Here is a 22,907-nt window from a genome sequence, read left to right as displayed (position 1 = left end):
GGCTGAAACAGGTGGTCATTCAAATTTTCATTTATACATATTTATTGAGGGTCTACTACATTCCAGAGACTAAAATTATAATTGCATTAGATATTAGGGATATGAAGGTTAATATAACATAGACCCTTCTCCCAAGAATTCTCAGTCTAAGTAGAAGGCAACAGACACGTACAAATAGATAGATGCTAGTGTACAGATGCTACTGAAGAAGTCTGTACACGGTTCATAAGAATACAAATGAAGGGGCCAGGAAAAGGTTCAAAGATTACTTAGAATCATGGAATAAAATATAGTGCTGAGAACAGTGCCTGGTGCATAGTAAGCGGTCAAGAAATATCAGTAATGATGACTGCAGATGGTAGTGGGATATAGGCATGAAGGCAGGAAATAGCCTGTGCATAGCATAATAAGACAATGTGCAGGATAAGAAGTGCTTTCATGAAGAACTTGTAGGCGTTCAGCTATCCAGAAGTGAGAAAAAATGCTTGCTCCTCCCCTTTAGTCTCAGTTAAGCTTTCTGTTTCAGAGACAATGGGCTTCAAACTTCTCCCTCATGTACTTGTCGAAAGATGTCTGAATAAAAAAGCTAATATTCAAACAGGAAGCAAATATATAATTTGCTGCAAAGAGTTTAAAAGTATAAGCTCAACCTTGTGACCAGCTTCTCCAGATACTACTCAAATCAACTAAAATTATTCAATAGGTCTTTTCTTTAAGAAGCTGATGGGAGCAATCAAAAACATAACCTCCAGTGTTTGTGTATGTAGGGGATGGGGTCGATGGAAAAGTCACTGCTAATGGGTATGGAGTTTGTTTTGGGGTGATAAAATAATCAGAAATTGCTTGTGGTAATTGCACAACTCTGAATATACTAAAAACTACTGAATTATACACTTTAAATACATTTTTAAAAAAATTATGAAGTGAATTGATAAAGCTGATCAAGTGATTAATGGAATAAAAAACAAAACATAACCATACATAAGATGATCTAGTTCCAATACTGGTTCCTAAAAACATTTTTACTTTTCTTTCCAACAGACACTTGAGGCCAATGTATTTCAATTTCAAAGAGGATCACTGTTCTGACAAATATGTTTGACATGCCAGAACCCATTCACTGTTGTGGTGCAGATGAAACAGGCTATAAGTGTCAACCTTACTTTTTCTAGGCCATTTTAGCCACTGGTGCCAATGCCTTCAACTTTTAAACCCAGTGCCATCCAATTCTCAAGCCCAATACTGACCAAGGCCTGAGATGAAGGTAAGAGGGAGCCCAGAGCATTCACATCTCCCCCACTCCCAGCTCCTACTGGGTTTGACTGGATTATATACCTGGGTTTCTGTCTGGTCTCTTTTTTAAAAAATATATTTATTTTATTTATTTATTTTTGGCTGCGTTGGGTCTTCGTTGCTGCATGTGGGCTTTCTCTAGTTGCGGTGAGCGGGGGCTACTCTTCATTGCGGTGTGCAGGCTTCTCATTGCGGTGGCTTCTCTTGTTGCGGAGCACGGGCTCTAGGTGCACGGGCTTCAGTAGTTGTGGCGCACGGGCTTAGTTGCTCCGCGGCATGTGGAATCTTCCCGGACCAGGGATGGAACCCGTGTCCCCTGCCTTGGCAGGCAGATTCTTAACCACTGCGCCACCAGGGAAGCCCTCTGTCTGGTCTCTTGATTAGCCCTAATTATGCCACCCAGTAGAACTGAGCCATTGTTCTCAACCTCAGAGGCTTGCCTGGTCGGGCCCTGATTCTTTCTCTAGGGGTTTAGCTCTACCTCCTATATTTTCAGGCATAAAGTAGGGTCCTCCCCAAATGGGAAGACCACGTGCTGGATTTCAGGCTTGGCCAACACCTAGAGAGTTTTACTGTTCTACACTAGATCAAACCTTCTTCGAGAACAAGCCAAGTTTGCTCCGTTACATTAGATGGTAATTTAGAGTGCTGCCCACTTCACTTGGGAGCCAGCTCGATAGCCAGCTCAGCTAGCCTAGTTTCAGAAACCAACTAGTTTTTTCTTTTCCATTTCCAGGAAGCTACTGCTGAGATTTTAGCAAGTCTTACGGCTGAGTCCATCAGAGCTGTGACATAAAGGTACCTGGCACAGCAATGCAATGCTCAGTAAATGCTAGGTCTTTTCTTTCTCTCGTATCAAGTCGATTTAAGCTTGCTCTACTTACCTGGTGTACACAATCTAAGAACTGTAGGAAGACTGGAGTGAAACCACTGCCCTGACAGCTGAGGGTCAAGCTGCTCCGCTGACTGAATTTATGACCAAAAGAGAGCCACTCTTTTTCGACCAGCATCCGGAAGCCTTCAAGTGTCCTATAAAAGGGGTCACTGAGTAACTGAACCAGGGAGGTCACCTAGGGTACAAGCAGGTTGGATACTTCATTACTTTCAGTCCTGAAAAATTCCTGCTTCTAAGACAAAGCACTTCCTTTTGATGACAGCTAATTAACAAGCAAAGTTACCTGGATGGCAAATTTGTTCACTAACTGCTCCAGGACAGCTAAGTGAATTAATTCTACAAACTTTCCATTAAAAACTGAGACTCAAATTCATTTTGGCTACATTTTCCTTCAGAGGAGAATTAAGAATTTAATCCTTGCCTGGCCAGTTTGCTGACTGTGGCCTTCTCCTAGGTTAATTAATAAGGTCAGAGGATCAGTTCAAACCTACATCTACTTTTTGGCAGATGTAGATTAATGTTTTACTGTAGATTATACTCGTACTTTTCCTTTTCACTCTGGAGTGAGTAAAGAAGGGGCTTACAGAGAACCAGAGAAAGGACTGACAAAACATGGGAAGGATGGTCCATGTCCTACACCGCTGGTCATGCTTGCATGATGCTTCTGTGGTGTGGGAGCCTGATGCCCTGAGCCAGAGCTCCAGGCTCTGTAGGGCCTGGAAACTCACGGCACAGAGCTTTTTGATGGATACCAGGTGGTGTTTAACAGAGGACTTTCTCTGTCCATAAACACATTAGTCATTATACAAAAGATTCATCTGCAGAATTTTAAAATAACTGAATTAAAATACAAATATAAAATTAAATATCTGAAAATATGTTTTAATAATTTACTTGTGCAGTGATGTCCCAGCCTTCTTCCAAACACACCAAAACTGAGGAACCATTCTCAAGTACTTCTGATACAACCACAGCAAGCTGCAATATCCTGTGAAGCTGAGAGTTAAGAAAGGAGGCCACAATTAGACCAAGTGCTTTCTGAGCACCAAGAACAGACAGACTTGCTATCAACCTTAGATAATCAAACAAGTTAGGGATTAAAATATTTGGACAAAAGAATCATATGAATTTTAAATACTTAAAGTTCTTTGTCAAAATCAAGATTAAACAATGACACATTTTAAAACAATGTGTTCAAGTGATACTTAATGAAATAAACTGACCGTACAAGATTCCCCTCAAAGCAGAAGAGCTATAATTCTTTCCAGTGGAAAAGAGTGAGGCTCTATGTGGCCCTCGCAACATAGTTATTAGATTTAAAATTTGTTCTTATGTGATATAGTGAGTTCTATTTCCGACGGCTACACAACTTTGTAAATATACTAAAAAGTACTGAATTGTATACTTTTTTTCATTTAAAAAACCTCTAATATTAGAGAAAATATACCTACAAAAAAATCTCAGGAGAAAGAAAAATATTACAAAATATATATAATGCATCTCCCCAGAGAAATTACAAAAGATATTGCTTCTATCAAATGTGAATTCTATACTAAAGTATTTGTACTGTGTATTAAATGGGAAGAAAACTTTTATTTGTGCTCAGCTTTTTAAGCCAAGACAACTGACTCCAAGTCCCTAATGAACAATTAGGGTGTGAGCAAAGCACATAGATTTCAAAACTAAATGTGTAACATTCTGGTTTAAAAAAATTTTAAACATTACTTGACATAACTTGTAGAATGAATCCAACTCTGAACTAAAACAAAACACTCCCACCCCCATATTTTAAACAGAGGTAGGCTATTTTTTTAAATTATTTTTTTAACGTCTTTACTGGAGTATGATTGCTTTACAATGGTGTGTTAGTTTCTGCTTTATAACGAAGTGAATCAGCTATACATATACATACATCCCCATATCTCTTCCCTCTTGCGTCTCCCTCCCACCCTCCCTATCCCACCCCTCTAGGTGGTCACACAGCACCGAGCTGATCTCCCTGTGCTATGCAGCTGCTTCCTACTAGCTATCTGTTTTACATTTGGTAGTGTATATAAGTCCAAGTCACTCTCTCAGTTCATCCCAGAGCTAGGCTATTTTAAACACAGGAACAAGGCACATGTCCTCTTCAAGAATGGGAAGGTCCTCATTCACTGTTCCTATAACACAACTATTACCAGGCCTGAATTCTCTTGGGCTTAGCATGTGCTCTGAGTTAACTTTTAAACTGCCAATATCCCAAGTGGGGCAACGTTTTCCATTGTTTTTAGTCACTAACTTCTGATATGAATCCACTTTGAAGTAAGGAGTAGAACACAGAATAGGAGAAACATAGATGGATAGGTTGAGTGGTAGGAACACTTTGGGGCTGGGGCTTATAACTTAGGGACAGCAGGGAGTATTGATCAGCTCCTTCCATGGGTACTCAAAGTATCCTGAATTGCCTTAACAGTAATTAACACAGCCTCATATAATAGCTAATTGTATATGTGGCTGTTTTCCTAGAGTTTAAGTACCCTTGAGAATAGTCACTGCCCTGGGTACTTACATCATTTCCTGGCTTTTTTTTTCTTTTTAGTCCAATGTACTGTGGGAAACAACCCTTTTTCCTCCTCAAGAGAAGCAGGAGGAAAAAAAAAAAGGCGGGAGGCTTGGAGGTCAATGTGGACAGGGGATAGAGGGGCTGTGTGCTCCTACAGGGGGGGAAGGAATAATGGACATAGCACCAGGGGCCTAAAGACAAGGCTGAAGGCTGTATTGCAGAGAGGCTCTTGGCCAAATATCTGCATCAGTGTCTAAAACATGCATGTCATAAACACCTTTCTTTCTGTGGTTTGGAAGAAATGTGGGTTAGGTGTGCTGGCATAACTATTTCTCCTTAATTTCTCAATAAGCGTTCAATTAAAAACATCCCAAGCTTGACTTAGCTGAAAGAAGGATATGTGGTTTTTCCTAAACCTTAGGTAGGCTTCAGGGCAACCAATGTGCCTTTGTTGGGCTGGCTTGGGAGTGAAGCCACAGTCCAGAGACACAGAACAGGCAGAGACAAATAGAAAGTGAGAAAGTAAGAGGAAAAGCCCCTTGGAGTCACCTAGCAATCACATCCTGTCCTGGATCCTCACTCTGTTAGTAACAGAGCAGGAGCCCTATACATACATGTTGTTTAAATTTGTTGTATATCAAAAAGTTTCCATCTAAAAATAATAATCTCCTTCTTAGCATCCTATGGAGACCAAGCAAGTTTCAACAACAGAGAGAAAAACCCAGGCATGGAGAATTCTACCCCTTCATTTCCTATATCACATGGCTCCCTGGAACTGAAAGGCCTTTACAGAGGGCACACAATCAAGGGAGAATGTCAGGTAGTGGGGAACACAATATTTTTTTCCTCAAATATCAATTCTGTATACCCTTGGGCCTCTCTTTTCTTGAGTTATAAGATAAGCTGCTCCAGACATTACCTGTGGGAACCACTCAGAGTCTCCCAGGGCTCTCAGGAAGGTCACTTCTGAGTCAGTAGGGATGGTGCTTGGGACACAAGCTCTCATCAGTTTTTTAAAACTGGCTTTCACTTGTCGGATGTCATGAAATTCAACAGGAACAAACTCACAATTTAAAGCAAATTCTAACTTGAAGTTCTGTGGATGAAGATGCAGAGAGAATTAGGCAGATGACGTGTTATAGGTAAAAAAACAATGTTTTCAACAGGGTAATGCTTAGAGATATACAGTTAGTTGAGGCCAAAGAGCTGCAGGGGCTGCAGTGGATCAAGAAAGTCAATCATTTTTCGCTAATGTGTCAGTATTGCTGGAAAGAGCCATTCAGTAAAGTCTAGTGGTTTGACTTAGCTTGCTGTCATTCTGAGAACTTGAAGAGGCTACTAGTAGACTGGAACCTGATGGAGCTTATAGGACCAAATATAAGCTACTTACAAGGCCATGAACCTGGAGGTCTAAGGAGGAACCAATGACGCCTGACAGCATGATTAATCTAAAACTGTAAACTAAGTCTCCCCAAGATGTGAATTATAATTAAAAGGTAATATGCTGTTGAGGTTCCAGAGCTCTACAAATTAAAGTTTATAGACATACACATTTGTTTCTTATTATGCAAGTAAAACATAGTCATTGTGAAAATGAAAAAAAAAAGCAGAGATAAACACTGAGAAGAATATAAAAATCACTATCTCACTGCCCTACGACTACTAATATTGTATTCTTTTAAAGCCAATAATAAAAAAATACATATACAGTAAAACATGAAAGGCTTTGTTGATTTCTAACTTTTGGACTATTTTTCACTCAGTATGACACATATATCAATCTTTGTTTCAGTATTTTTATCATTTATATTTTTAATCCATATGGAATTTTTTCTATGTGAGTTCGCAATTTTAACTAAAGAATGCTAAATTGGTGGCCATTGAAATAGTTTATTTTGATAATCTAGTTGCCTACTTCTGAAGACGATTTAAAAGTTCTCTAACTTCTTACGCCAAAGAATGAATTAATTTTCTCATGTTCTTTTCACTTTCTTCACATTCTGCCCAAATTACTCTACTGGATCATCTGCTTTTCTAAGAGTAAACTGCTTTTTGGAGATTGGCTGTACAATAATATGAATGTACTTAGTTAGCACTGCTGAACTGTACATGTTAAGATGGTAAATTTTATGTTATTTGTATTTTACCACAATTAAAAAAAATTGCTGCCAAAGACTTACATATTGGGTCTGTTTCATGTTTTATATTGGTTACTTTATTTTTTAAAGGCCTATTAAAATTTTAAAATAAAAAGTAAAAACCCCCAAGTTGTTTTTCTTAAACAGCATTACCAATGTATATTAAGGAAAAAAAAAAGTTTCTTTGTCTTAGTAATTCCACTTTTAGGAAGCTAGCCTAAAGAAATAATCTAAAATGTAGGAAAAAATCCTCTAGTGGATTGTATCTCCAATAAAAAATAAAAATAAAAAGCTATATGCTTGAAAATGTGACTGCAATTTTACATATAGATGATAAAGAAAGAAACCGAAACATCCAACAAAACAAAGTTATGGGACTTCCCTGGTGGTCCAGTGGTAAAGAATCCACCTTCCAATGCAGGGGACGCGGGATGATCCCTGGTAGGGGAACTAAGATCCCACATGCTGCGGGGCAACTAAGCCCGTGCGCCACAACTATTGAGCCTGTGCACCTCAACTAGATAGGCTGCGTGCCACAAACTACAGAACCTATGTGCTCTGGAGCCCGCGTGCCACAACTACAGAGCCCATGCGCTCTGGAGCCCACGCGCCACAACTAGAGAGAGAAAACCCACACGTCACAACTAGAGAGAAGCCCGCGTGCCACGCCAAAAAGATCCCTCATGCTGCAATGAAGATCCCACATGCCATGATGAAGACCAGACACAGCCGAAAAATAAATAAAAAGAAAATAAATATTAAAAAACGGACTGAATGTTTAAAAAAAAAGTTATGCAGTGATTAAAATAAATATGAAATGTATTACACAACATGGAAAGATGGCTTGAGATAAAGAACTTAGCACTATGAGAACATGAGTTCTTTTCTGTTAGTTTTTTTTTAATCTTTTTTTGCTTTAAACGTTCTATGCAATTCAAAACATATTATTACAATCCAGATATATTTACCAAGACATTTAGACATTTATATTCCTGAGTATAGTTCACTGTGCTATACAGTAGGCCCTTGTTGGTTATCTACTTTATTTTTTAAAATTTTCATTGGAAAATTGACTTACAGTGTCGTGTCATATTGGTTTTTTTTAAAACATATAAAAAATAGTTTACTTTTCAGAAAAACTAGATTCCTTTCCATTTCCCAACCATACTTGAGCTAGGTATACCTACCTTATAAAGCAGGAGTTATCAACCATCGTGTTCGACACACTGTTAAGATTATGAAGAATTTGTTACTAAGTATAAGATATTAAATTATGTGAATTAAAAAAGGTAAATAAGGGCAATTCCAGATTGTTTAGAATGAGTCACTCTCACTTATTTGCTTTCCTATGTTTCCTTTGTTGGGATAAAAAGGTGTGGAGCTGCAACTAGGCAGCGCTGTGCTGGCTAGACTGTGGCACACGTCAGACAGATATGCACCCATACCCTACAGACACAGTTGAATTAATAAAAAGCAAAATGTGAAGGAATATACAAAAATCCTAATAACTATTGTGCCAGAAATTATGTTTGGAATTATGGAATTATGTTTTTAAAATACAGTATTTTATTGATGAAAGAAAGAAAGAGAAAGGAGGGAGGGAGAGAGGGAGGAAAGGAGGAAGGGTCCCAATTGGTCAGTCTTTCTTACTCATATATGCATGATCACACAGCTTATCTGAGGACTGATGTGCAAAGGGAATAGCAGAGGTGAGCATTCAGGAGACAAACCTTGGGGAGTGACTCAGATCATAAATAAGAGGTGTGCTGAAGTGGGCAAAGTCTGTGCTCTGGGAAAGACACTGGTGCCAAGGAGGCTGTGCAGGCATCCCTGGACTACTGTTGAAAAATGTCCCAACTATTTTCTGGATATAAAATTATCTGCTGTATCAGAAGACACGTGTGCATATTTAAAAATTGAGCGTTACCCAGCAGTTTCATTCCCTCTACCCTAAAGCTTGGTGACTAAGTGACTGCAGTAGTCCAGGCAGTGGGAGAAGAGCTAGCAAAGCCAGACTGCCACTGAAGAGCTGACTCAGTCACTGGCATCCTGAGGACCAAGCATGTGGGATCCTGCTCACAGCCTCCATTTTACAGTTCAGCTGAACATCTGTCTAGATTGTCCAGTGCTCACTGGGGCACTGGACTAAACTTTGAGGGGATTTCTGAATTAACAAATACTTTTAGGGACTTCTCTGGTGGTCCAGTGCCTAAGAATCCGTCTTCCAATACAGGGGACGCGGGTTCGATCCCTGATCACAGAACTAAGAGCTCACATGCTGCAGGGCAACTAAGTCTGCGCACTGCTACTACTGAGCCCGCACGCCACAACTAGAGAAGCCCGTGCGCCACAACGAAAAGCCCGCGTACCGCAATGAAGACCCAGCACAGTCAAAATAAAAAACAAAAACAAACCCCCCCCCCAAAAAACCCCAAGTACTTTTATTTCCCACACACCTGTCAGTAGTAATGAAATTTATTCTGTAATGTGTGAACTGCAAAAACATTAAACCCCAAGGAATTATTGTTGCTTTTGGAGATAGAGACTATCTTTACAATTTATGGGACTTGAGCATAGTGAAGCTCTTTAACATAATAATTTAAAAGTAAGAATAAAGGGGCTTCCCTGGTGGTGCAGTGATTAAGAATCCGCCTGTCAATGCAGCGGACACTGGTTTGAGCCCTGGTCCGGGAAGATCCCACATGCCGCAGAGCAACTAAGCCCGTGCACCACAACTACTGAGCCTGTGCTCTAGAGCCTGTGAGCCACAACTACTGAAGCCTGTGCGCCTAAAGCCTGTGCTCCGCAACAAGGGAAGCCACCGCATTGAGAAGCCTGTGCACCGCAATAAAGAGTAGCCCCCACTCGTCTCAACTAGAAAAAGCCCGGGCAGCAACGAAGACCCAATGCAGCCAAAAAAAAAAAAAAAAAAAAGTAAGAATAAAGTTGATTACCAGCTAATATCTTACATTTTCTGACATGTCTTAGGACGTGTCACTCTATATAGTCTTGAGAACCCTTAAAGAATGTAACTTAAGAAGTGTAGCCTTGGCCTTCCCTTGCCTCCATATGCAGTGCCATGCTCTTCTTTCCACTCTTCCTTCCCGTAGCTTTATCAATAGGTTTACAAGAACAAAAACATCTGTTTTGCCATGGGCACAGATTCCTATGGAAGCTGAACTAAGACAGTGGAAAAACACAGCCTGGATAAGCCTTATTTTTTTAATGTACACTCCCTAATATTCATGATATTTATGCTGATTTTAAAAATGATTATGAATAAGCACTTGTTTTCATGCCTAATAAATATGCATTGTGTGTATGCATGTGTATCTCTATCTATATAAGTACAGGTAGACATACATGTATACATATACATGAGCTAATTTTTTTAAAGATTATTAACTCCAGGTTAAGACTCCATGCAGCAAAAAAGAAAAAAAAAATTTCTAGGAAAGCTGGTTTATGAAATAAGTTTTATACACTGCCTTCACGTATCCATGATGTTTCTAAGTGAGAAAAAGAAATCTTACCCTTAGCTGCGACTTCTCACCAAATATATAAAGGGCTGCTTGGCGTTTCAAGAGCTGGTTTTGCAGGTAAGTGCTGTTACTGAAGGACGTCGAGTGATCCTTGCCTGCCAGCCGGGCGCCAACATCAACGAAGGATGTTGGAGAGCTGATCAGGCGAGCGCTAGAGCGAAGACTTGCCCAAACACCTTCACAAAAGTCAAAACAATTGAGTGAGATAATCTGATGTGAGAATGACACTGAATAGGGGAAAAGATGCATGCTCTGTGGGTACAGTTTTAGAGGTAACAGCAAATTAATTCATCTAAGTAATCATGTATCATATTGGTCATTTGTCATTTACTTTTGTATCATATAAGCATTATTAATATAGTATTTCAAAAATCATTTGGCTCAGAGGAACCTAATAAGTCACCCAAGTCAATTCTATTTTTGTATACTGATATAAATTCAGTAATTATAAGTAAATACTGGTATCATAAATAGAGTGCACTGGCTCTAGGAAAGAAAAAATGTGGGCAGGATGCAATAATGAAGCCTAGGAAGGAGAACGTGGAGTAAATTTCTCAGGGCTTCAAAAAAGAAGGAACATTATTCTGCTTTAGTCAGTCAATTTAACCATAAAACCACATTAAGAAATAAATTAGAACTTTACTAAACCCACTAACATCTGAGAATTAATATTTGTGTATCATGCCAAAATAATGTAATTTTAAGTCAGTATAAGTTATATTTTAGTCTTTTTTCCCCCAGTATCCAGGAAAAACAGTGAGAAGTTATAAATTTAGTAATGTGCATTTCACTGAATCTTAGGAAGCTTTATTTTAAAAGGTATAGTCAGAAGCAGATGTCTTCTAAGGGAAAGGTCAAGCTAAGCTACTGGAAGGATCTCATAAGTTGACCTTAATTATATTAATTAGAAAAATCAAGGATTTCTAATATGCAAGTGAGACTATCAAATATCTAAACACAAAGGCATATAATAAGTCCCAAATTTGACAGAGCTCCTTACAAATGCCCACAGACTGTAGCGTTCAGGCTGGTGACGGAGTCACAGTGGTGCATAACACTGCCACTGCTTCCCTAAAGTGCATTCTCTAGATTTGGAAAGGCTCTTTGAGAAGCTTTAATCTTTGCCAAATGTTAAATCAAGCCATGTTTCTAGGTGACTACAAGTCATCATGATAATGTCACATCTGCTTCTCTTTATAAGCATCTATAGGGTCAGGAGACCAGTTCTCAAGAAAAGGTATTGTAAATTTCTGCTTAACATGGATGAAACTTTCTATTACAACCTATGAGTTTTCTCAGATGTTACAGCAAGTGTTAATTTTTCGGTAAATGGCATCACAGAGGAAATTCAGAATGTGGATGAGAATAAAGATAATTTGACAAACAAATGTGAAAAAAGTCACTTGTAACACATATGCTTTCATATGAAGATGGTTAAAAAGAGTGACACATCAGGACAGATAATACAGTACCTTGATAATGGACTCTTCCCTTAGCTGAAGATTTGGGATTTGACTGAGTAAAACATTTATCTCTGTACCCATGCACTGGTAGGCAAGATTAAAGAAGGAAGAAGGAATGAAATGTATATAGCAGCAAACATCAGAGCAAATGGAGTAAGAAAAGAACAGGTTAATTTTAAACATTAAGTTAATGATAGGGGAAAAATGTAAATATATTAAAAGCAGAAGATTTGATTAACAAATAAAAAGCTGCACGGTCACACAAAAAGATGAACTGAGTGCCTGTTAAATGAAATTTCAGCACTTGTTTATAAATATTATAAGCACAATGAAATGGACAGCGCAGCAAAGAGTGCCACTAAAAAATTATACCAAATGGAATAAGCTTTTGGAGGTTGTCATTTGGTGAGAAACAAATTTTTATAATAAAATTAAGGAATTTGGGGAGGGGTGAATACACTGGCCCTAGTATTTAAGGAGGCTGACTGATTGGCAAATACGATGTGTTGTACAACATGTTTGTTCTTTGAGCAAGGCCATCATATCAGGAATGAACCTCTAACAACCATTTGGAATAACAAAGGGCATGTTTTTGCAGTAGAGCATTAAGCATTGCCACACTATCTTCTTTTTTTCCTCTTTTCATTTGGAAATTCCATTTATTTTCCATAAGCAGATAGATAGTTACAAGCAGCAAAAATTTATGACCCTGTGACAATACCCAATGCCACTAAAAATACAGCTTGTGATGGTTGACGTAATGACTTCTCCTAAAATCCCTATTTGCACCAAAATGATAGGCAGTATCAAAGATAATACTTTTGTAATTTGAGTAATATTGTTTTTTTTCCAACAGAAAGAAAGTGCTTCGTGACTTATCGCAAACTTTACCTGGTAATAACAATAATGGTGAGCGGTAAGTTACAGTTATATTCTTTCCTGAGTAAAGGAACTGCTCAAATCACTTAAGGAAAATGATTCTATACTTATTGAGGATTGAAAACATTAATGGCAGGATTATTAAGCTATCCATTTCAAAACTGCATAAAATATGACATAATTTGATAAAAGAAAAATCATCATAAGTGATTTTTCATTTCTGCCTCACTCCTTTGGAAGTAGGAAATGAAGGGCCTTGATGGCTTTAGTGGCCAAAGGAAGTCAGAAAGCTAAGGGTTCCAGAGGCACTGGCTGATTATACACAGAGAATGCTACTGCAAGACAGAACAAAGACCTGGAACAGCATGAAAAAGGCACAGGGACTCCTGTGTGCGAGCCAACTACTCTCCTTTCTGCCAAGGTTTTAAGCTTTCCTATTGGAATATGGATCATTAAATGCTTACAGTGAAGCCTGAGTGGTTGGTTCCTGATTCTGAGATACTGTTCCCTAAATATATCATTTTCTTATGCTAGTCCCTTGGCCTAGAATGACTTCTCCCATTTCTTTACCTGACAAACTTCTTATTCCTTAAGATCCAGGAACGATGTAAACTCCTGAAAAGCATTCTTGACTGTCCTCCTAGAGTTGTAGACAGCTCTATCTGAACTCTGATCCCATTGCACTGTGATTACTTGCACATTTTATTCTACTTGATTGTGTACTCCAAAGGGCAGGGACCTAATCACATTTACTCTTATATCCATGCTGAGAGCCTGATATCTAGGTACTGCAAACATCTGTTGATTATTTTCTTTTTGAAAATTGATACATATGAGCTGTTGTAGTTCTCTACTATACCTTCAACTCAATTATTTGCCCTGAAAGAATGAAAAGGGTATTAATTAAAAAAAAATTAAGCACTTTCTCAAACAGAGCCTCATTAATGAAAAACTGCCAAGTGTTTATCACCTAGCAGAAAATCAGCAATGAGAAAACGGGCTGTACTGATATGGGGCCAGCAGGGCTTGGAGAACTGTAAGTCCATCTGGCAATCACGTTAACCAAAGGCATTACACTACTGCATTGGTGGCGAGGTCTGCTTAGCTTCCTGAGTGATTCCTAGGTGTCAAATACTTGTCCTGAGCATGTAACACCGACCTGGAGCGGTGTTTTTCCAGACTGCAGGGTCCTCCTTAGTGGTTTGTGAAATCATTTTAGAAGGTCAAACCAGTATTTTTAAGGAAGTGAAACAGATTAGAGTGGAAAATACTATGAGCACTGCATGTGGTATAGATGAATATTGTTTCATGAAACTTTCGCTATAGTCTATATACATTTTGCATTGTGACTTAGTACTACCTTTGTGATATAAAATGTATATGTATACATATAGATATAAAATGTATTTCTTACTGTGAGCCATGATCAAAAGAGTTTGAAAGTTACTGGTCTAGGCCTAAGACACATTCTCCTTTATCTGCTTGCCTTTGGCCAGTGAGAAGCAACCTGGCTTAAGGTAATTTACATACAAATGTAGACTTTCCTCCCATTTCAGTGGAGTATTATGCAACAATAATGACAACAACCTCAACAATAATAATGGAACTAACATTTATTGAGCTCCTATTAATAACGAGCCACTTACTAAGTTAAGTGCTTTACATATATTATTTCATTCATTCCCCATAACTATTCTAAAGCTAGAATACTTTTTATTATCTCCATTTTACAGATGAGGACACTGAAAATTACGAAGTTTCCTGAATTGCTTAATATCATACACTAAGTGGTAGGACTGCAGCTTGAATGTAACTGAACCAAACTCTTTATGTCTTGTCACCTAAGCAACCATGTGACCCTGGATCTGTCCAGCAGGGTCTGGCTAAGGGGACTGTTTCAGGGAAGAAGTGATACAGTTCATCCCACCCATGGGAGTGCAGTGTTGTTCAGAGCATGAGCATTTCCTAAGCAATGGTATTGTTCTCTCTACTCTGTTCAGAACAAAGGAGAGAAGGAAAAGAGATGCTTGGGTTGGACGTGACGACAGGGTATATTGAATTTATGGATGTGACCTTATGCCTAGCACAGTGCATGAGGTATAAGCTATATTCAGTGAAGGCTGCACTGAAATGGACTGACCTAATCCTAGTCCCAATTATGCTCTTGGCTGCTAAGTGATCTTGGCTAAATTACATCATCTCTCAAAGCCTCCTAAAGTACCTGTCCTGGAGGTTATTTCAAGGATAAAATAACACTGTAGAGGAACTTAAAGGGCTATGAAAATGTAAAGGATGAAAAATTTAAAAGCTGCCTCCATGTGGCTACTTCTCAAATATACCCAGGTATTTCATTTTTATATTTAAGAGGCAGATTTTCTCATGGCATTTTTCTATACAACAAGATAATTTATCCAAGTTGCAAATACTTGCATTTTCCCCATGGGGCATAAAAGCTATTGTAATTTTAAATGAAAAGCAATTCACATCTTCATTTTTTCTTAACTGGTTTTTGCATCAAAAAGGTTGCGTCCCCTGGCTTAGGAACTCTTCAACGTGCATGCTGAACGCTAAGTGACCACCCTCACTGAAAAAGGGTGAAGGAGAAGGTGAAGTTCAGTCTAAACCCTGGCTCATTAGAGTGGGAAAGGCACACAGTGTAAATAACATAAGAAGGAAACCTGTAATTAAGATTCTATGACAATGAAAGGAATGGAAAAACAGTGAAAATACAGACGAGGAAAAAGGAGAAGGTTAGGAGGGAGATTTCGAGATAGGAGGCTCTTCCCACACAGGGTAAATGAGGAACTGCTGGAGAAGTGGTACCCAGCTCTCTGGAAGAATGAAGAGACTCTGTACTCGAGGGTGGGAACAAGGAAATGAACTAATGTCAGGGCATGCAGGTGTCTACATATAGTCTTGCCCTGGCCAATCTGAGTGTGCGTCTACCTGCCATGTTCATGTTAATAGGGAATCTTCTGAGAATTCCCAAACTTGCTTGCCCCAGTCCATTCCTGCTTCTCTATGTGAGAGGGATGATGCTATCAGAGGAGACAAAGGAAAGCAGCGCCAGGGATCACAGAAGAAGTTGAAGGTGCCAGGAAACAGCCGTATCTCATCTTCCAGTTAATCACTGGGACCTTGGGAGATTTGGAGGCTTTGGGAATGAAGAATTAAGAGATGGAGTAAAATAATAAGATTTGCGTTTCTGGATCCTAGCTTAAGATACCAGAATGAAGGGACCTGGTTAGGAGCAAAAAATTGTCATAAGGAAACACACTAAGTTTACAGGAATTTTCAGAAGAAAATATTTGGGAAGGGGGTCAGAAATAATAATTATGGCCTCATTATGCATAGAAAGGGTCATAAACAGATTAAATAGGAGATTTTAATCCTAAAATGTAAATACAGCCTTCCAGGTACCTTTGAGAATAGCAAAGAATGGACTCATGACTAGAATGTAACCACTAGTGGGGATTCCCTTGTATAAAAAAGCCATGAGTCTGAGGCCAATATAAAAAAAGCAAAGATAATGTAGTTGAAACAGATTGGTGAATATCCTTGTGCCTTAGGTACCAACACAGAAGGAGAGACAGTTTTGTACCTAAAATTTATATTATGGGTCACCTGGCCCAATGGAGGAAGAGATAACATGTTGTTGATGAAGTTTACAAAGGCAAAACTCAAGAGCAGGGTGGGGATGGGAAGACTTCAACTAACCAGACATATGCCAGAAGTTGCATCCTACTAAAAGTTAAAGGGAAAAGTTTCTGACGTGCCTGCTAATATAAGCTTTCAGATGGCAAATAAAGCAATAAGAACTGCAACGTCGAACCAAATTCTGACAGGAGTTCTTGGCAACAAAAATACCAGAAACCTTAGGAGAAAGTCACTGTACTATCTTTTAGTTCAGATTCACCAAGAAAGAAATGATGAAAAGAATGAAGTTTGTGTCTTCAACTTTAAAACAATAGTATTTTAAAAGTTCTGGAAAAAGTTACATATGACTGTTATGGGTTTAACTGTGTCCCTACCCCCTGTCAAATTTCTTATGATGTAGTCCTAACCCCCAGTACCTCAGAAAATGTGACCTTATTTGGAGATAGGGTCACTGCAGATGTAATTAGATGAGGTCACACTGGAGTGGGGTGGACCCCTAATTCAGCATGATTGGTGTCCTTATGAAAGGGGAAATGTGGAGACAGATGCACAGGGAAAATGTCATGTAAAGATGAAGGCAGCGATATGGCTGATGCTTCTACAAGCTAAGGAATGCCAAAAATTGCCAGCAAACCACCAGAAGCTAGGGGAAAGGCGTGGAACAGATTATTCCTCACGGCCCCCCAAGGGAGCCAACCCTGACAACACCTTCGTTTTGGACTTCTAGCCTCCGGAACTGTGAGACAAATGGTTGTTTAAGCCACACAGTTTGTGGCACTTTGTTACAGTAGCCCTAGCAAACTAATACAATGACCTTAAGGCCTGATTAGGAAGATACTTGAAGAAGGGTGAAAGCTCTTAGGAAATTCTGCCATCATAGAAAGTTCTGATGAGGTAGGGAAAAAAGTATCTAAAGAATCAATATGGCTGCCAGGAGATGTGCATAGCAATCTTGGTTTTCAAAAGGAAAAAAAGTGAATTTTGTAAAATAGAGTCTTTATGTTGATTCTGAACCACTGTCTCTTACTCCTCAAACTAGCACTTCAGAGAACAGGAGTAAAGATAACAGGCACTGGAGGCACAGCCTTTGAGTCTGGAATCATGTCTCCCTAACTGTCTATGCTTCTGTGCTCAGCCTTTCTACACTGCAAACTTGAAGCATCATGGAATGCTGCCAGAGCTGAGTCACCATTTAGATATGTTCCCCTCCTCTCCCAGTGCTTCCAAACTCATCAGTATGTTAAGATTTCAGCAATTATTATACCTCTTGTCCCACGAGGCTAAACTCATCTGTCACCATGCTAGTAATAAATTTGATCATTCGTTTAGAAAAGGGTAATTAAAAACAAATTTAACCATAATTAGTTGATTTGAAGTATCACTATCTAGAAAAAAGTTTTCTGCTTTTAAGGTTGTATCAGTGCTCAGTTATAAAATCAATCTTACTAACCTCCTCGAGCAAAGCTATTGGATGGGTTTACATCCAAATGTCCTGGCACTACCTGCTTAAGCACAGTGGACATTCTTGAAGTCCTCCTTTCAGTCCCTAAAGTCAGCCAAAAAGAAGAACAAAAACCATGTCGTTCGGGTTAACATTACTCAAATGACAAAAAGTTATCTTCATGTGTAGCATGTCTAATTGCTGCCAAACATTGTACTTTTTAAGTACCCAAAGCTTTAATAGAGATAACAAGGCACTGTTACTATTTCCTCAGAGATACACACATCTGCAAGATTATAGAGAGTTAGGTTTGGCAAGTGCAATCAGAGAATTTAATGATAAATGCAACAAGGCATGCATGGTGTTACTTTACAAGAAAAGCCACTTTCTGCTTATGTTGAGCTATTCAAATAGCTGATTAAGCCAAGGAGACCAACTTCTCAAGTCACATGCTCCTGTGTCTAACACATTAGGGTTACCTCTACATGAACCCTTTGGGGTTCCATCACATGATAACTGAAACAGAATATTAGTACAAGTCTTAATGGCTTCATCCAAATCTAGTGAAAACAAACTGTACTGCAAATCATAAAAGGCTGCAGAAATGTCAGGAATTTCAAAGTTATACATGATGATTTTAATAAATATACATTTAATAAACATGTTCAACTTACACATTCAACTCTGTAATATTTTAAAGTCTATGTAAAACAGATTCCAGGAAAAAAAAAAATCCCACATGACTTTATGTTTTCCACCACCTCTCCTATTACTCTTTTAAAAAGGAAATAATTAAATCTCTAAAGTTGGTTACTATTTACTAGAAGTTAATAGTGGTACCCTGATGTCTAAATAAAATAAAGTTATAGCCCCACAAGGTAAAACGTTAAGGGGTCATGTTGAAGGAACAATGCAAATAACTAAAGAGACTAACCCTAGGAATGAATATGACCTTTCACAGTTGTCAAGAAGAAAAATATTATTAGAACTTACCTGGAGACAGAGCAAGTGCTGGCCTGACAGTAAGGGTGTTATTGCCACTGAGTTTCTGATGGACAGAAACTGCACTCAGTAAGGCTTGCAAGTACTTTTCTTGTTCTATGCTACTGGAAGATTCTAAAGAGGAGGTAGGAGCTATAAAAGGAAAAGATATTACATAAAACAAACTGTATCTATGTTAATAAAACAGGCTCTCTCTATATACATACGCTTATTCTTTCTATATATGGTCTTCAAGTTACCGTACCCAAATATAGAAACCAGCCCCACTTAAAGCTCCAAACTATTAAATGGCTAATCCTCCTATGATATTGGTTTCACCACACCTACTTCTTGATTGCCCCATCATCCTCCCAGAAAGAGCCCAGGTCTGGAAAACCAACATACAGCCGGTCCTTCCAAGCACAGGTGCAGTTTGTCATCAACCAATCAACTCAAAATAAAGATTCATAAAAGACAGCATGTCCTTGATGATCTCCCCCAACCACTCTGTCCATGCCACTGTTTGGGAGCAAAGGATGGAGCAGTTTCCCTCAGCATCCCAGAATGGGCAGAGGTGAGAATATCCCAGTACCAGTAATTTTATTCCAATTCTGTCACATAGGCCTAGGGGATATGAACTTGTAGAGGGTTGTTGTGGAAAGAGAGGAGGAAGATGAGAAGACAAGAGCAGCTGCTGCTCAATTCCCTGGTCCTTTTGAAAGAGGATCAAAAAGTATGCACAGATGGAAACAACTGTCAGAGCAAGTCTGGGTTGGAGGGAGTCTGAGCCTGGCTTGTGTGGAGTAAAATAGAATCACTGAAATTGGCCCAGGCACTTTAAAGTGGCATCGGGAGGGATTCACTGGAAGGACAATAGATATTAACAAATTTTCTTACAAGGTGAATAGGAAATAAATAGTTAGCATTACTGTATTTTTGTATTTTATCAACTTTAAGGTGCCATCATATTTTATAAACTCTAAAATGTCATCAATTATAAGATGCACCACAATTTTATGTACTAAGACTAAAAAACTCTGCCATTTAAACCATGACACAATTATTTCTGTCACATGAATTGTAAGTTGCATTCCAATTTCAAAGATATTAAAATGTGAGCAAATGTGTGAGCTCAAAAATGTGAAATATAGTAAATTTATATTGAAAAATAAGAAACCAGTGGAATAAAACAATTTCAATTTTTCTAACTAAAAGTTCAGTGATATGCTCATTAATGCTTAGTGATATGCTCATTAATGCATTAATGCTGAAATGATTCTCTCTCTTTATATAACCTACATATGCTGTGTTCTATTATACCCATTATGTGGCTTGGGAGGATTCCTCTGGGCAGAAAAAGTTAAAAGCCAACTGCCTTCAATTACACAAAAATGCCAGGCGAAATAATAACAATAACAACAACAACAATAATAATATAGCGTGGTGTGTGTCATGCCCTCAGTCAACTGAATGATCAAAGATGTACTGGCCAACTTTTAACTTTCAGGAAGGAACAGATGAGAATAAAGAAGAGATATCAAAAAGCACATGGTTCTACCTACTGAACCACTGAACTTGAGTGAGTTCATTTCCAAAGAGGAAAGAATGCAGCAGCCATCCCTAAACTGGATCTGATATCTTAGCGGTCCTTGTTTAATTTTATTGAGCATCTACTTTAAGCTAGAAGTTATGAAAAAGCTTAGCAAAATATAGCTCCCGACTGACCTCAGACCTCAGACATCGTGCTCAAAAATATCCTCAGAAAAAGGGGCAGTGCACTTAGTGTATCTTTTTTAAGTTGGCCAGCCTCTGGCTTCCTGAAAACCTCTCTGCTTGAGAGCTCCTAAAGCAGCATTTTGGTCATTAGTTTGCGTGTGTGTGTGTGTGTGTGTGTGTGTGTGTGTGTGTGTGTGTGTGTGTGTGTGTGTTGTAGGAATGAGATAGGATATCTTATACCACATGGGACAGAATCCCTATTTGCTTCTGAAGCGGTTAAATATATTTGAATGCTTCCCAAAAGAAAAGAAAATGATTAGTATATGTAACCTGTTTCCATCTGTGGATACTCTGGTTTGTGAAGTGAAAACAGCCTAGAACAAAAGACTTCATTATGTTAATTTCTATTAAAATCCAAATATAAACAGACATATTAAGCAAGATGGCAAATTCAAGGTGGAGCCCCACATTGTCAAGTCTAGTTCTTAAGCTGTACATGTATATAGCACCGTGGAAAAGGCTATGTGTGAGAGGCTCGATGAAAGGGTACAACTGGCATTCCCAGATTTTACTTCCTTCATTTTTTGGAATACTCTGAAGTGGAAGGATCAGAATACTGTTGTAAGAGAGCCGCTTACCTGCCTGAGGGGAGTTCTGAGATTTAAAAAGGCCAACTACTCCCTTCCCATGGAATCCTCCAGATCGCAGAAGCAGGGTACTGCTTCTTGAGTTCTTCCAACATACAACAGGCAGGCGATTGTGTCGATAGCAGCGGGCTACTCTTGGTAAACTACTGTCCTGTACAGCTTGAGGTACAACTAAGAGGCCAGGATAGCTTTAGGGACATGGAAGGGAGAAAGAGAATAATTTGGATGGGCGAGGAGGGGTGGGGAGAGGAGAAGAAAAAAGAAATGGAGAGAAAGAGAATATAAGAACATGAATATCATAATATCATAGTAATTTTCTAAGACTCAAACATACTGGTGGAGTGGTAAGACACATATTTCAAACATGAAACTAAGTTTTAACTCAGTTCTTTAGGGTTTGAGAAGAAAAGGCCTAGATGGTGAAGACAGCTAACTCATCCACTAATCTGTATTATTATTATTATTTTTAATAAGCCTCCTTCAGTGATACTGCAGCCTTTTGCTAAGGAACAAGCTTAGAAAATGAAAACGTTACAAAGAATTATTAAAAAGCCTTCTGTTAAACGTGATTTCCCTTGCCTTATACATGACTTGAAATAAAGATTGCAAGATTAATGTATTTTTAAAAATTAATTAATTTATTTATGGCTATGTTGGGTCTTCGTTGCTGTGTGCAGGCTTCTCATTGCAGTGGCTTCTCTTGTTGCAGAGCATGGACTCTAGACGCACAGGCTTCAGTAGTGGTGGCTCACGGGCTTAGATGATATGCGGCATGTGGGATCTTCCTGGACCAGGGATCGAACCCATGTCTCCTGCACTGGCAGGCGGATTCTTAACCACTGCGCCACCAGGGAAGTCCCAAGGTTAATGTATTAGTGTCAACTTTATGAGAATGACAAATCAAACTGTCAACTCATTGGATTGCTGAAATGACAACAGAGAATAGAGTACACTAATATTTAGACTGCCAGAGATGGTGAAAGGATTAAAAATCAAAACCAAATGATCTTTGTTATGAAAACAATTCGTTCAAATGTCAAGTACGTTTAAATATTTTATTAACACTACATGTTGATAATTAAAAAAAAAGATTAGCTCGTAAAGTTACAGGATATGATGCTGGGAAAATGAAAAACAGGCAAGAGACCTTGTTTTTAAAGATTACTAAGTACTAGAAGACAGGCAGCTTTCAGAGCATTTCTTTCCTTTAGTTTATTTAGAAATATTAGACCAAAGAGATTTCATATTAATAACCTCCTAACCTCTAATCCATGTCTTTTTTTGTGACTTTTTTTATTGTGGTAAAATAAACCTAACATGAAATTTAACATGTTAGCCATTTTCCGTGCACAAATCAGTGACATTAATACTTAACCAGAGATACCTTGGAAGTATTCTGAAAACCTAGTACTTCCATGCTTCAGGAAGTTACAGGCTGTATTCTTCTAATACCACAAACTGATAAAGAGACCTAGCTATAGACATAATCATTCAAGAAGACTTGAAAAGCAGTTCCATTATTTAGGGCCCTCTATTTCTTTTTAGAAATCCATATCACTAGCACCTAGGTCAAGAAATGGACCATAACCAGCATCCCCTGTGTCACCTCCCAATCACTATTTCTCCCTCTTCCTCCTCAAAGATTATCACTATCCTTGACTGCTAACAACATGGATGAGTTTTGCCTGTTTTTTTGAATAAAAAAGGAACGAA

At 38.6% G+C, this 22,907-nt stretch overlaps 1 protein-coding gene across 7 annotated transcripts in view; it reads right to left on the bottom strand.

The window, feature by feature from the left end:
* Window positions 1-22,907, bottom strand: part of SBF2 (SET binding factor 2) — a 457,341-nt gene that overhangs the window by 28,778 nt on the left and 405,656 nt on the right. For 5 of the 7 annotated variants that reach the window (XM_049713585.1, XM_033404541.2, XM_049713584.1 and 2 more), the window contains 7 exons: window positions 21,186-21,382; window positions 18,844-18,984; window positions 17,860-17,955; window positions 10,402-10,586; window positions 5,650-5,826; window positions 3,083-3,184; window positions 2,178-2,363 (listed from right to left, as the gene is read on the bottom strand). In XM_049713585.1, the coding sequence (XP_049569542.1) occupies window positions 2,178-2,363; window positions 3,083-3,184; window positions 5,650-5,826; window positions 10,402-10,586; window positions 17,860-17,955; window positions 18,844-18,984; window positions 21,186-21,382 (1,084 nt within the window). Of the gene's footprint in view, window positions 1-2,177; window positions 2,364-3,082; window positions 3,185-5,649; window positions 5,827-10,401; window positions 10,587-11,882; window positions 11,958-17,859; window positions 17,956-18,843; window positions 18,985-21,185; window positions 21,383-22,907 lie in introns of all 7 variants that reach the window. The other 2 variants (XM_049713586.1, XM_004279197.4) reach the window with 2 other exon arrangements.

The sequence above is a fragment of the Orcinus orca genome, chromosome 8, assembly GCF_937001465.1.
Source record: "Orcinus orca chromosome 8, mOrcOrc1.1, whole genome shotgun sequence".
In the NCBI taxonomy this organism is placed as follows: domain Eukaryota; kingdom Metazoa; phylum Chordata; class Mammalia; order Artiodactyla; family Delphinidae; genus Orcinus; species Orcinus orca.
This window is presented reverse-complemented; position numbering and strand designations above follow the sequence as displayed.